The sequence below is a fragment of the Anabrus simplex genome, chromosome 5 (assembly GCF_040414725.1).
Source record: "Anabrus simplex isolate iqAnaSimp1 chromosome 5, ASM4041472v1, whole genome shotgun sequence".
NCBI classification, from domain to species: Eukaryota; Metazoa; Arthropoda; class Insecta; order Orthoptera; family Tettigoniidae; genus Anabrus; species Anabrus simplex.
In genome coordinates, this window is record NC_090269.1 from 197,798,750 (window position 1) to 197,813,715 (window position 14,966).

Sequence of the window (14,966 nt, forward strand, 5' to 3'; positions counted from 1 at the left end):
CCCCGTATAAGAAGAAATTATATCCAATTGCCGAGAAATTCTATCCCCAAGTCCGCGAAGCTATTAGAGAAATGGAAGCAAGTGGATTGATTTCGAAGTCACCGACGCCATTTTTAAATCGTTTAGTGATAGTGAGGAAACCGGACGGATCAGTGCGCATTTGCCTTGATGCACGTGCTATCAACGAGAGATTAGTCCCAGAGTATGAGCAGGCCCCGCCTATTAAAGAGATCTTGAAGAGATTTAAAGATATGGAATATTTTACCACTTTTGACCTGACGTCATCGTTTCATCATATACTGTTGGAAGCTAAATCTAAGTTGTTGACGGGATTCTTATTCGATCAACAGACTTATGTTTTTAATCGTCTCCCGTTCGGTATTAAGAACGCGGGTTCGGTTCTCATTCGAGCTCTTGACCGCAATCTAAGTCCAAAGGTCAAAGAGGCGACTATCATGTATGTGGATGATATATTGGTAGCTACAAGAACACTTTCGGAACACTTGGAAAATATTAATGAAGTCCTCACCGATTTAGGAAGGCATAACTTCAAGGTCAACCTATCGAAATCACATTTTTGTCAGAAGGAGGTGTTATTTTTGGGTCACCTTGTAGATGGAGATGGTGTGCGACCAAACCCAGTCAAAATTGAGGCCATTAGGATGTTTCCTAAGCCTACTAAAGTAAAACATGTTCGGCAGTTCCTTGGAATGTGTCAATTCTTCGCTGATCATTGCCCTGATTACACAACCGTAGTAGCACCATTGCAGGACCTGCTTAAGAAAAATAATCGATGGAAGTGGGACCATACTTGTGATGAGGCGTTCGCTCAGACCAAGCAACGATTACTGCATAATGTTAAGCTCGGATACCCGGATTTCAGCCTCAAATTCATAATTCAAACAGATGCCTCAACCATAGGTATAGGAGCCGTGTTACTACAGGAAAACCCCGATGATCCAAGCATAAAGACCTATATTGCCTTCATGAGCCGGAAATTGCGGAAGCATGAGATAAAGTACACTATCACGGAATTGGAAATGCTAGTCTGGGACTCGGGAGGTGGATGGGTGCAATATATTGGGTCGAAACTAGTCCCAGTTTTATAAGACAATATAAGAGCTAATGGTATTCAATAGGTGGACCCTTCTCTACCCTTTGACAGTGATCAATTGTCAATACGGACCTTAATGAAATTCGTAACTTATGATTCCATTGGAAAACCGAAGCATCTGCAAGGCAACACTGTTTTGCACTGAAGTAATTTTTAAAAATAATCCAGTGTAAAACAAATTTATTTAACTTCGAGGGCCAGAGTTGTGTCCAAATAGGGGATGGATATTTGGAGTGGTTTGAGACTAGGCAGCACATTATTGCCACTTTTATTCATCATTGTAATAAATGAAATAATGAAAAAAGTTAAGAGATTGACAACAACTCTGAGTTTAAAGCTCTTGGCTTTGCAGATGATGTGGTGATTTGGGGTGATAGTGAGGCTGAAGTACAATGGAAGCTGAATGAGAGGAATGCTATATTTAAGCAACTTGGTCTCAAGATAAGCAAGTCCAAAACCACAGTGTTGTCCGTACTAATATTACTGTACATCAGAGGTGCTCACGCTGGGCATTCAGGCGAACTTCATTGTCACAGCAGCAAGCGACGAGCTCAGTGTATGTTATTAAACCACAGCGATGTTGTGGTTACATCACAGGCCGTGAAGGTTGGACGAAGTTCTCCCAGTCACTCTCGATCACTGTGGCGATACCCGAGTTTGAAATGGGGGCAAAACATAATGAAAGAAAGAGGGCAGAATTCCATGTTATTTTCAATTTACGTTGTAAGAATTAAGTTATTTATGTTCACAGCAGTTTATGTATTTTGACCGGATAAAATAAAGAGTTAGGCCTACAATCTCAAATATCTTTATAATGTATGTAATGAGTTACAATTTTCACTATTAAATTTTAAGAGATGCTTTAGAAACATGTCTAATATAATATGGAGTTAAGGTGGATAAGCTGTGGCTTGTGATTGTTTGGGTTTAAATTATCTGATAAACTCATCAACAATCCAATCATGCTTATCGCGAATAACACCAGTTAGATATAATCAATCAATACTGATCTGCATTTAGGACAGTCACCCAGGTGGCAGAATCCGTATCTGATATTTTTCTAGCCGTTTCTTAAATGATTTCAAAGAAATTGGATATTTAGCATCTCCCTTGGTAAGTTATTCCAATACCTAACTCCCCTTCCTATATACGAATATTTGCCCCAATTCGCCCTCTTGAATTCCAACTTTATCTTCATATTGTGACCTTTCCTACTTTTAAAGACACCACTCAAACTTATTCGTCTACTAGTATCATTCCACGCCACTTCTCCGCTGACAGCTGAGAACATACCACTTAGTCAAGCAGCTCGTCTTCTTTCTCCCAAGTCTTCCCAGCCCAAACTTTGCAACATTTTTGTACGCTACTCTTTTGTCAGAAATCACCCAGAACAAATCGAGCTGCTTTTCTTTGGACTTTTTTCAGTTCTTGAATCAAGTAATCCTGGTGAGGGTCCCATACACTGGAACCATACTCTAGTTGGAGTCTTACCAAAGACTTACATGTCCTCCCCTTTCCATCCTTACCACAACCCCTAAACACCCTCACAACCATATGCAGAGATCTGTACTCTTTATTTATAACCCCATTTATGTGATTACCCAATGAAGATCCTTCCTTATATTAACACCTAGGTACTTTCATCATGAGAGTGAACACAGAATTATCCTATCCAAGACTGAAGCGTACAACAATGTAAATATATCTACCAGTTAGGTTATTTATTTAAAGGCATTCTGTATATATATCTGCAAGATATAGCAGATATCTTGGATTCAGGAGGTCAAATGGACTGTATCGCCACTGACCTGTCTAAAGCATTTGATAAGTGCAATTGGACAAGAAAAAAGAGTGACTGAATGGGTTGCTATATTTCTTGCTACACTCTATGAACACCTTAAGACAACACAGTACAATACACCTTCAGATGCTGGCAGTAGTTTTGTGCGATAACTTGAAGTTGAGAAGCCTGAACACAGCGTCTGCCACCCCATAAGGGGTGACATTGTCTTCAACATGTTAAATTTTCACCATTATGTAATTTTTCAAAAATACTGTTCCATCTCTTATCTCTTTGTCATTCCAAGTGATGTTTCCAATGCCCATCTTTTTCTTTTTTCCTGGCTTGTTGGGCCTAATACAAGGTAATGCTTTTCTGTCAGGGTTAACTCTCTTAGCCTTTGATAGTACTGCATCCAATCTGCAAGGCAGCAGCATTGGGATAAATTTGTGCATCATTTCCTGCACACAGGTTTCATCAAACCTGCGAAGGGAGAACTCCACCCGCAGCTGTTGATTCTCCTTAAGTTTGCCTGGTTTGGTACTGGCCACCAGACCCACGGCCAGACAGCCACAGGTAGTACCGTCTACTGTTACATAGAGTAGCAAGATGATCCTGACCTAAATAAGTAGTAAGCAGTATATACTAATTGCATAATCAATTGTATTGACAGGCAAACCATTATTAGCCCTGTTCCTCACAGGTTGATGAAAATTTGCACTTATTATAGTTTTGCACTGGCATGGTAAAATGTTCGTAGTTTTTGCCGGGAATGAATTCGCAGGACAATTCTGGAAATGTGTAAGGCTGAAAATATACCAGGTATGAAAGATAAATACGATAAGGTAAAACCCATCATATTTCCAGAGATTTCTGTGGGCTTTTAGGGTGGTTGTAAAAGTTATTGGTTTTCAATACTCTAAGAATGAGGGAGAAAGCAAATATTTAATGGAAAGATCTGACTTGTCTGTATGCTGAATGATTTCTTGTGCCAACCAAGACAGAATAGAAAAAGTGAAAGTAACTTAATTTTTCTAGATGAGATGTGGGTTAATGACTGCCATAAAAAGAAAAAGATGTGGTTTGAGAGTGAAGAGTCAACACTTCTGGTTAAAATCTCATTAGGAAAAAGACAGTGAATTATTGTAGTGCATACGGGGAGTGAGGAGGGGTTCATGCCAAATGTTCTACTTACCATCTATTCTAAATCTTCAAAACACTATCACAAAAAGACGGATTCATATAGGTTTGAACTGTCATCTCAATAACAACTGTTACTGAATATTCCTGAAGACTCTATTATCATAAACAATGATTCTTGATTCAAAACAAATTGACAAGCCTGCAACATTAATTCTCAAAAGTGTGATGTGCAAGCTTTGTTAACTACACACAATATGCCTGTTGGCAAAGACATGATCAAACGTAAACTTTACAAATTAGTGAAACAAAATAAACAAAAAATGTATTACGTACAGCAGACACATTTGCAACAAATACAGGGCATACGGTGTTAATACTCCCTACTATTTCACTGTGATATGAATCCTACTGAACTCATGTAGGCTAAAGTTTTCTCCTCTGCTACATGTTCACATGTTCATTCACAAGAAAAAGAATGGATGTCATCCGACCTAATGAAAGATTTGATGTGTGTTGTAGGGGAGAAACATCCAGAACATCTGTTAAATCATAATAGTGCACTTTGGGTTTTGGACATCTTCCATGGCCTTCTTTTTGATGACATTCGACAAGAAATGTCAAGGATCAAGATAGATTTGGTTATCATTCCTAGTGGTTTAACGCAATTCTGTAGCCACTTGATGTGAACAGTAACAAGCCATTCAAGGACCATATGGGGCAAATTTACACAGACTGGATAGCTACAGGAACTTGTGCTATGATGACCACTGAAAAAAATCTATAGGCCTTTCTCTGAATTGACCTGTGAATCGAATGTCCGGGCATGGGGGCTCATTTCACATGAGATCATTGCAAAGAGTTTAATGAAAACTGGAATTGTGAACAAGATGGATGGCACAGAAGAAGACTGCGTCTGAAAGAGGAATGCCAATAGTGATGAATTATCACAGACAACCTCCAATGAAAGCGACAAGTGATAAGGCAAGTCTTTTTCCTCCAAAAATTACTACTCTGTTGATGCAACATGCATTTTATAATTCAATATTTTTTTTCCCTTTTCACGCTTCTACTTTTCAACGAGTGTGCATATGTGCACGAGCCCAGTTAGTCCTTGTTGTTAACATTAATTTTTATTTTGTATATCAGTTATTTGAGCTTACTTTTACATTTTAAAGTGGACTTAATAACATATGTAAATTTTAGTTTTGCATTTATATTTTAGATTCAAAATTAAATTTATATAATCTTTCCTATCCCCTACTTCCCTAGGTTAACCCATTCCGGTCTGGGCCTGAATATCCCTAACAAACATTCTGGACTGGGCATTTTTAGGGATTAAGAAAAATTATATCTTTGTATGCATAGGAGATATTTGCATGATTCTTTTTTCTTTGTGCTTGTTCGAGCATCTAGTTTTTTTTTAAATGTTGTTTGTTTCACATCAGCAATCACTTGAGATTTTAAAATTGTTTATATAGTACACCATATTTTGCGAATGAAAAAGAAGTGTGACGGGTTACCAAGTAAGTAACAGTTTTCTGAAATATTGTTATATTTACCCTATTTTGATAATGTAAAATGTGTATTGCAATTACAAAAAAAAAAAAAATGAAATAATAAATGTTTAATAATAATAATAATAATAATAATAATAATAATAATAATAATAATTGTACCGGGCTGTACACCTCCACGCCGCTAATTCAAACTTTGCGCCAGTTGAAACTCCCCTACTGGAGGAAGTCTGAACCTTATCTAATGTGTTAATTTTCAAGTTTCTCAGAAGATGTCACTACTTGGAAATTTTGAAGTTTCTGAACTGGGTCGTTTTCGATGTATTTTTGTTTTGCCTGTAGTAAGAAGTGTGAACATTCTCTTCCAGAGGACACTACTGAAGAACTACAATGGTGCACCCTAGTGCGAAGTGAAAGAACTGTTTTTTTTGGAGAAATTTTTATTTCAAAAGTTTGTTCCTTGTTAAATTTCTTTCTGTTATTGTTTAAGTAGGCTTTATAACCCTTTCTTTCCCCTTGTTGTGAATTTAGCCAATCCCGAATTTCTTTAATTAATTCATAACCAATCCGGTGTATCTTCTCCAAAGGGGATATGTTGCTTAACCCTAGCCAATAAAGTTTTTGTGGGAGGGTGTTCTCATTCCTGAAACGCCTCGAACTTTCCGCGAGAGTATATAAACTGCTGATTTTCGGCTCCGCGCCACTTCAGTAACATCTTTCAGTGTGTAAAGTACGTAGCAGGGGGCGGGAAGCGCCTCTTTCTTCGGGCAGCAGTTCATCCACAAGGTAATGGCCTTTTAATAACTTCTTTTCTTGCTAGCTCAGCATTTTAACTCTCGGGGCAGGTCCGAAGCCTTTTCCATGTAACTTTCCTTTAATAATGTAAAGACACTCGGTGTCAATTCTTTCTGTTTTAACTACATATTGGGATAGAGAGTGCTTAACCCTCTCGAGCTCCCACTCATATTGTATTGAGGTGAACTATTTTTCTCAACCGGTTCTTCCTTAACGTAATGTAAATTGTTTCCTTCTAAAAGTCACCTCTTTAGTATGGGATTAGCCCTTGCATTAACGGCCTAGTGCCAAGTAGGTTTTAAACAAATGTATTAGGAGTGCAGATCGCCTCCTCTCAAATTGGTATTTTAGAGGCCATGTAATTAACCTTTTCTCTCTTAATAGGCCTCAGTAGGTTGGGTATTTTACCCCTGTGTTTATGTCCTTAGAGGACAGCTTGAAGGTGGAATTTGGTGTGGCCTTTGATAGGCTTGAACGTTGAGAGCGGTTTGCTCTTTTTGAAATTTGGTTCTGCGTGCCTCGAGGAGGCTTTACTGTGTAATTGGGAGCAAGTGCTCCTGGGCATGATTGGGGTCTTCTGCCCCTTTGTTGAATTCTGTATATCGTAAAGTTGGGCTAATTGCTCAAGAATTGTGTGTCTGGCTCTCGGAGCCCAAATCCTGTAACTCTGTAATTGTACATTTTCGAATAGTGGCTTTGCTACTCGGTACCTGCCATTCTTGTTATTTCTTGATTTTGCAAAGAAAATATAACCTTGTTAAAATATTAATTAACTTTAATTTCGTAGCCTGAAACCTGTTCACCCCCACACCTTCTTTCACCTCTGCTGTTCCACAGATACCTCGGAATAATAATAATAATAATAATAATAATAATAATAATAATAATAATAATAATAATAATAATAATAACTAGAGCCCGGATTTCCATGCACTATCAACATTCAAAATATGCATGCATTCATGCACTATCATATGGCAAAACATGCACAATAAACTGGAAAATATGCACTATCAAAATTCAGTTTTGAAACAATGTACAAAAACTACCCTAATTTCTCCAAATTGTCTTGATTTAAGCTCATCCGTTTATCTGTTTATTCTTAAGCACAGAAAATTACCTATTTACGTCACAAGAAATGATAGATGCATACTTCAACGAAGACATTTGGACAAAATGAGGTTAAATTGTACATATTTTGCATTTTCACCGCATTACGCCTTTTATAAGCTTACATGTAATTAATCTCATAATAGAACCGTATTGAGGACAATATATTAAAATTATAAAATCCTTTTAATAACAACCACCTACTCAATACATTATATTACTCATTGAATTATAAAATAATCATGAGGTGTCTTAAATAAAGGAACATGTTTCGTTCGACATAGCGAACATCATCAGCCTTAATTTACAAAGATTAGGTCAGGGCCCTGAGCTGAATGATAAAAATTGTTAAAAGAGTGACAATGCCATAATAAAAAGTAAAATGATAATACTAGACTTGAAATTATAACAATATTTACAGATTAACAGCAAGCATTGTAGAGGAATACTTTGAACGATGGCAGTCTATAAAGTTAAAACAAACATGAGGTTGTTAAAGTAAAAAGATATAGATATAGTGGTTCTTAAAATATGTCAATGCGTGAAGCGTGGATTAATTATTGACTATGGAGTTCTAAAATTGAGCAAAACAAAAGTTGAAATAGAGTTTATTGAATAGTACGAGTCAAACTGAGTCAGTTAAAAGGCGCATGATGACGACACTAAGGTTGAAATGGCGTGAACTTCAGTAGTTAGGAATTCTGTAGGAGAGCCAAACACAATGCCAGAAGGAAATACAAGTTGAACTAGTCCGTATTTACACGCTAGCAGTAGAATTAATCTTATACAACGTAGGACACCAATGTAGACTCGTTAAAAAGTAACTATAACTTGAAAGTAGGGAGAGTTCCAGCAAACCAGAGATGGATGGAGCAGATTATGGCACAATTGGAGTTAGAAATCCTTGGGACTAGTGTGAGGTGTTCGCTAACGTTGGCTGCGTGAATCAAACTGGCTTTTTTATAAGCTTGACGAATTCAAAATCAGGATTTTAACTTATTTATTTATTCAACTTATCTCTAGCTGCGGCAGCTGCGTCTCCATGCGATGATTGCAGACACATTTGAATGTCCTCAATAACTGGTAACGATTGCCTGCTGCGATAACAAAGACATGTGACGAGTGAGAGTTCCGGGTAGGACATTCCAGAATAACAATGGTAGAGGGTTCAATGAAAAACCCGAGTTTGTAAGCTGCTATCCCAGTAATGCGGCGTCACAGAAGTGCGATACAAGTTTTCTTATGTTCATCTAACAGACGAAAAATGAGCCGTCTATGATTAATGCACAATTTACGGTTCAATTTATAGCAATGTACAACTGTAAAACTGGGACACCTTATTCCTAAGAATTAGAGATCGACGTGAGGCCTTCCGAAATACGTCATTATTTACTGAAGTAACAGATAAGAAAGTGTTTGGTTAATTGGATTACAGGACTTGTACCGTATGTAGGCAACTAACTTTGATTGCCACATAGGATGTCAGGAATACATTCTCTCCGTCTCTCAGTAATAGACATACTATAACCTATAACGTGGAAAAATTGTCCCAAATTCTGCACACTATCATTCAGAAAAGGCAGTATCATGCATGTTAACAATATATATTCGCCAAAGTCAGAAGAAAAGTCATATTATGCAATATTAAATGTCCAAATATTCGCTATTAAATCCAAAATCTTCCAAATATGCATTATGCATGAATTTTCTCCTAAAATGGCCAAATCATGCAAACATGCATGGAAAAAGAACGGTTATTTGGAATTGTCAAGTCGAAAAACGAATATTTGCAAAGTTTCAGAAGTGTAGCTAGCTTATTGAAAAACATGCATTTGCATGGAAATCCGGGCTCTAGTATTAACAATAACAAAAATGAGAGCCATTATCAAATTTTATTTATATATTTTTCTGTGACGATAGTGGTTCGAACAGTGATATTAGCGAAGATACCTCAGAGTGAAGATGATACTGAAGGTGTGTAATTATAATTATATGCACAAATGGAAATATTATTGACAACCGAATATAAATTCAAAACAACATCTTGCATTTCATTATGACTGGAATTCGTTTTACAGCCCTGTTTTTTTTTTTTTTTTCTAGATACGAGGGATTATGATTACATAAAATACCAAAATTATCACTTTCATCAAGCACCGTCAAATGGGGTAATTCCGATCATTTTTTAAGGTCTTTTTTTCGGATACGTCCCGCGTTATTTACGTAGTACTTATGAAATTAAATATATACGATTAATGATTCTTTAGCTTTTATTTGACTTAACAAAGAATCGTAAGTAGTCGATAATATTGAAAAAAATAAATAAAAATCGGTGATCGATGTTACCCCATGGAGTGGGGTAATTCCGATCAGTCATTTATTTTTCTTGATTATCAGTATTTGACCGTCTTATGGGTAATACCGATCACATTTTTACTTTTTTTAAAATATTTCTTAACATATAAACCTAAAACAAAGCAAATAAACAATCATTAAATCACTAAAAATAATAAAATTGATAGAAATACACAGAAAATTGAAGTCTCTAAACGCATTCTATTTTCAAGCTATTTAGTAAAACTGTTCGAATCAATAGTAAAGAAGATATGGGATATTTTACTAATAGTAAAGTAAAACATAATACAATAGATAACACATATTAAACAGATTATACAGATAAAAATGTTACATTTAAGAGGCACTAATCACAATTTTTTACACAAGGACATAGTCGCCTTCTACTCCACATCATGTTCTATATCAAAGAAAACGAACTTCCCTCGTTTGCAGGATGGTGGTATAAGTTTCCTCTCAATTTGTTCCTTTTCGATTTCCATTACATCGGAAATGTCTGAAAATACAAAATATGTTGTGCCAGCCAGGATCCTCTTCCTCAGGAAATTTGCTTCGAGTGTGCCCGGACTAACCCTCACCAGCTGGCCAATGAAACGCCGAATTCCCTTCTTCATAGGAAATGCAACGAGAACAAAGTCATTTATAGACAACCCATCTTCCCCCTCTCTCTCATGAGAAGCTAGAGTTTCTGCGGTGGAGATGGCGTGACAGGTTTCGCTCACCTTAAAACTTGAATTGTCTCCTTCTGATGTTGATTCTTCTTCTGAAGTTACTTCAGTCTCTATACTTTCATCATCATCATCATCATCCTTGTCAGCTGCATTGGTGGCCAAATCTCTCACCACGAACCCTTTGCCGGGAGGAACAGTCAAGCGCTTCGCACGGCGAACTGGTGCATTTGTACTTGCCTCTCAAACCCGGACTCGCTGGAGATGTTAAACGAACGATGCAGTCCACGATCGTTCTCGATTGATGTCATCAGCACTGTCATCATGTGGAATCTGGCGTAGCACGTTTTCCGGACAGAAAGGAACAATACCCATTTTTCTGAACCACAAAATAACATTCGTTGCACAATTTACACCTATCTTAGTGTCTCTTTTAGAAGTTTAGGGAACTCTGATTTGTGCACCACTCCCCTATTCGTTTTCTTCCATTCATCTAGCACACTTCGCCAAGCTATCTCTAGTGGGACGAAAGAAGGCAACATCAAGAGGCTGGCAAAGGTGTGTAGCATTCGGAGGCGATAGAACAAATCTGACATCATGCTATTCACATAGCTTGATTACATTAATTGAGAGATGGCTCGACAAGTTATCGCCTATCATGACCTTGGGCCCCTGTAATGTCTTTATATAAGGCAACATAATTTTCTTAAACCATGCCTCGAACATCGTAAGAACAAACCAGCCACTCATATTTCGGCTATAACCAGCACCGTTGATCCCTCCTTCTGTCCACATGTCATACAGATGCTTACTTTTGTAGACAGTGAATGGTGGTAACACTGTCCCGTCTGCAGCCGCAGCCACCATAACACCGATACTCGTTTTCGACGAGTATAAAATTCTCTCAGGATGTTTGACCCCACGTTTCACAGCAACCTTCACATTTCCCGGATCATCACAGAAATTTGTCTCATCATAATTTATAATATTTGACATAGGAACTCCCTCTAATGCGTTTTGCAGGTTATGGAAATAGTCCATTATAATATATCTTGTAGCAGCTGCCCTGGATCGTTTGGTGTTCTCCCCAATCCTCACTGTGAGTTCCTGATTCCTCCTGAGAAAACCTCGAATCTATTCTAACACGGGACGGTTATCTGCAAATTTTTTCTCGACCTTCCCAGCGTGGTTCAAGTAACCCTGGATGATGTTACGCATATCAGTATTTCTGAGCGGGAAACCCCACCTGGCACATAACAGCAGTCCTTCGACGAGAGTTTTTTCCTCCTCCCTGGTTAAGGCTGTCGGTGCACCCACCTTGTGTGAATATCTGTTCTTCAATTTGTCGTTTAGTGTGGTATATGGTACAGCAAACTGTTCAGATGCTCTCTGGATACTCATTTTCCCTTGACGGACAGCTTTTACTGCATTCTCTAAGTGGATAGGGTTATATCTACACCTTCCGACAGGTCCCATTTTCTTCGCATACGTCCTCAACATGATCGGTATTACCCTATAACAAGACAACTTCGTATATAAAAAGCCGTAACATTAAAACATTGCAACGTAGAAACTCGTGCAAAAGCTTTATATGATAGCAAATAACAGAAGATAGGATTGCAGTATTAACTTACCGTCAGTGTATGGTATGTGACGTTCTGAAACTGAAGTTTCCAATGACAGCGGTAATTTAATAAATTTCTCACTTCATAACAACCTCTCCCGGTGATTTGTAGACAAGAATGCACATATTCTTAGTGCGCAGTCAGATAGCCAATAATGTTCCCATTGATTATACGCCGCGTATTGGATCCATTGTCGTCGCGGTTTCGCGGGAAGGCTCACTTTTCAGAAGGAAGACCGAATGATCGATAATGCCTCATTATATCGGAATTACCCCACGTTACGGCACTTGTTTGTTGCAAGAAGCCACTAATGCGCATTTGCCAATAATATCGTAAATTCTCTGACTTAGACAGGTAATACTGCCATCTGTTGAAATATTCTTGTAACTAATACATGAAGAAACACTACATAGCTGCCAGAACATGTGCATAGCTCTGTCTTGATTTTTAGTGAATTGTCAAGCCTTATTACGGGCAATGTTCGCAGCGCGGTGTGAACATAATTTTGGCCGCTGTGAGCATAGACCGGAAAGAGTTAAACGAATGCAAAAGTAAGGAAATGACATGGATAAAAATGGTGATACACCAGTGACTTCAATGCTATTGGATTTGAAGGAACATTTATAAATGCTTATGTGGAAGCCATGATGAAGAATGATTCTTAAGTAGTGCATATGACAGAGAGAAATGTCTGAATATTCATTCACATCAGATATCCCAAATCTTGTGCAAAATGTCTGTGTATGAAATCTTTGAAGTTGTTTGAGCCCCAAAACCACATAAAAGAGCAAAAGGCCATAAGGCTAGAAAGGTGCCAGGAAACTGTACATTGTTTCAGCAATAGGGAATCTCAAGATGTCCACTTTCATTAATTGAAATGAATATATCAGAATGAACCAGAATCAAACAAGCAGTCATTAGCCTGGGTCTTCGCAAGTATGAATGCTAAATGACGGTTTTTTTTGGTTTTTTTTTGCTAGGGGCTTTACGTCGCACCGACACAGATAGGTCTTATGGCGACGATCTAAATGATGTTGAAGCACAGACTAGAAGATAGGTTGCCTAGAAACTGTCATTCCACTCCAAGAACAAACAGGTCACTCTAGACTAAGTACACCTTTCTCTGCCATCCTCAAGTCATCTTTGTCTTCCTTTCACTTCTAGCAGTTATGAAACAACTGGCAGGTTATCATTTGGACAGTTTAAAAGAAGTTTGTTTGTCTACAAAAAGGATGTAATATACCTACCATCAAGTGTGAAAGACAATGGTGAGTTTGGACATTTCACATAATATAACCCAGGAAATTAAAAGTAACCTTTGTGAAATTACATTTGAACCTGAAATAATAAAATAAATACCATTTTAAGATAAACTTTCAACATTATTTTGACCGAATTACTGGCAGGTATATATTATGATTAAAGGCTTACCATATAAATCACTCAAAAGTAATTTAAATTATACAAAGGTATCATAAATTTTAAAAAATGTTACCACCTATGGAAACTGGTAATTATTACTTTAAAAGTAATAAAACCAGGTTTTAACAGCCACATGATTCATACTACAACAAAGAAATGAAAAAAACACTTTGCAAAGAAAGATGATTACTTACTGGCTATGCTTTCACATGGATCTATTGTGCACAGAGCTAGATCTGAAATCTGACTCTTTATTTTCACCATATCATTCATGACAAGATGAGTCATAATCATAACGGCAGTCTGGCGGACTCTGTTGGATGCATCGCTAAGACGACCATACATGTACGACGTCCATGGCTCCACAACATTAGGAAAACGGAATGCAATATCAGCCATGGCAACCAAAGAGTGGGCGCGGATCATCTCGTCGTTGGATGAACTCAATGCTGTCACAAACAGTTGCATATGATCTGAACAGAAGACTGATGAGACCATCATCATTTTTGAAAGTGACAGGAATGCTGAACGCTGAAGCATTGGATCCTTAAATGTCTCCATATCAGAACAAATACTCACCACTACTGGACTGAAAAGGAGAAATAATTTGTTATACCTCACACCAGTCAAGTATCTGAAGAATAAAATTGTAATAAATTAAAAAGCCAATGAAGCCTTAGCAAAAGAACGAGATGACAAACACACACACAAAATATTAGAATACACTAATACTCTGCATAAATTCATTAAATCGAAACTGTCAACAATTGCCCTGATTTGTAATTACAGTCAAGGTATAAAGTAAAACTTCCATAATAAATGCTAAGTAATTACTGGTATACTGTTGGAAATTACCTATACAAGCCTACATAAATTCCTCCATCCATCCTCTATCTACCTCACTCCTTGTCTTGCCTAGTAAACCTCATTCTGGTGCTGCCATTGGTTTTTGCGGTTTCCTTATAACCGCATAACCTTTGGTGGTGCTATTTGAGGATCCAACCAGCCTCTGGGCTGATGACCTAACAGACAACAGACATCCTAACAGCATGCTTAATTTGAAATAAGATAAGTCTCTTGATATCTACAATGTAAAGCCTAAAAACAGTAATTTATATGTAAGAATTTCTTTTCAGAACTGCATATAGTTATACTTAGAAGGAGCTTTAAAAGATATTCTCTTAAATCATTATTCAAAGGCAAAGTAGCTAAAAATTGACCTTCCCAGGATTTGAACTTCAATCCTTCCTATTCTCTAGACGAGTTCATAATCCATTCCAAAAGAAACACAACATGTTTTGTTCTTTGGTAGTAGGCAGGGAATTGGTTGTTTGTGGAGACATTTGATGCACAAAGACAATGTTACAATGAACCATTAAACCATAGTTTGGGTGTTCTCCATCAGGCACTAAATTAACCTTTCTCATCTTTTCACGACCT

The 14,966-nt window shown here is 37.5% G+C and overlaps 1 protein-coding gene across 2 annotated transcripts in view; it reads right to left on the reverse strand.

The window, feature by feature from the left end:
* Positions 1-14,966, reverse strand: part of Cap-D2 (CAP-D2 condensin subunit) — a 410,800-nt gene that overhangs the window by 59,253 nt on the left and 336,581 nt on the right. For both annotated transcript variants that reach the window (XM_067148430.2, XM_067148432.2), the window contains exon 16: positions 13,721-14,115. In XM_067148430.2, coding sequence (XP_067004531.2) covers positions 13,721-14,115 — 395 coding nt within the window. The remainder of the gene's footprint in view (positions 1-13,720; positions 14,116-14,966) is intronic.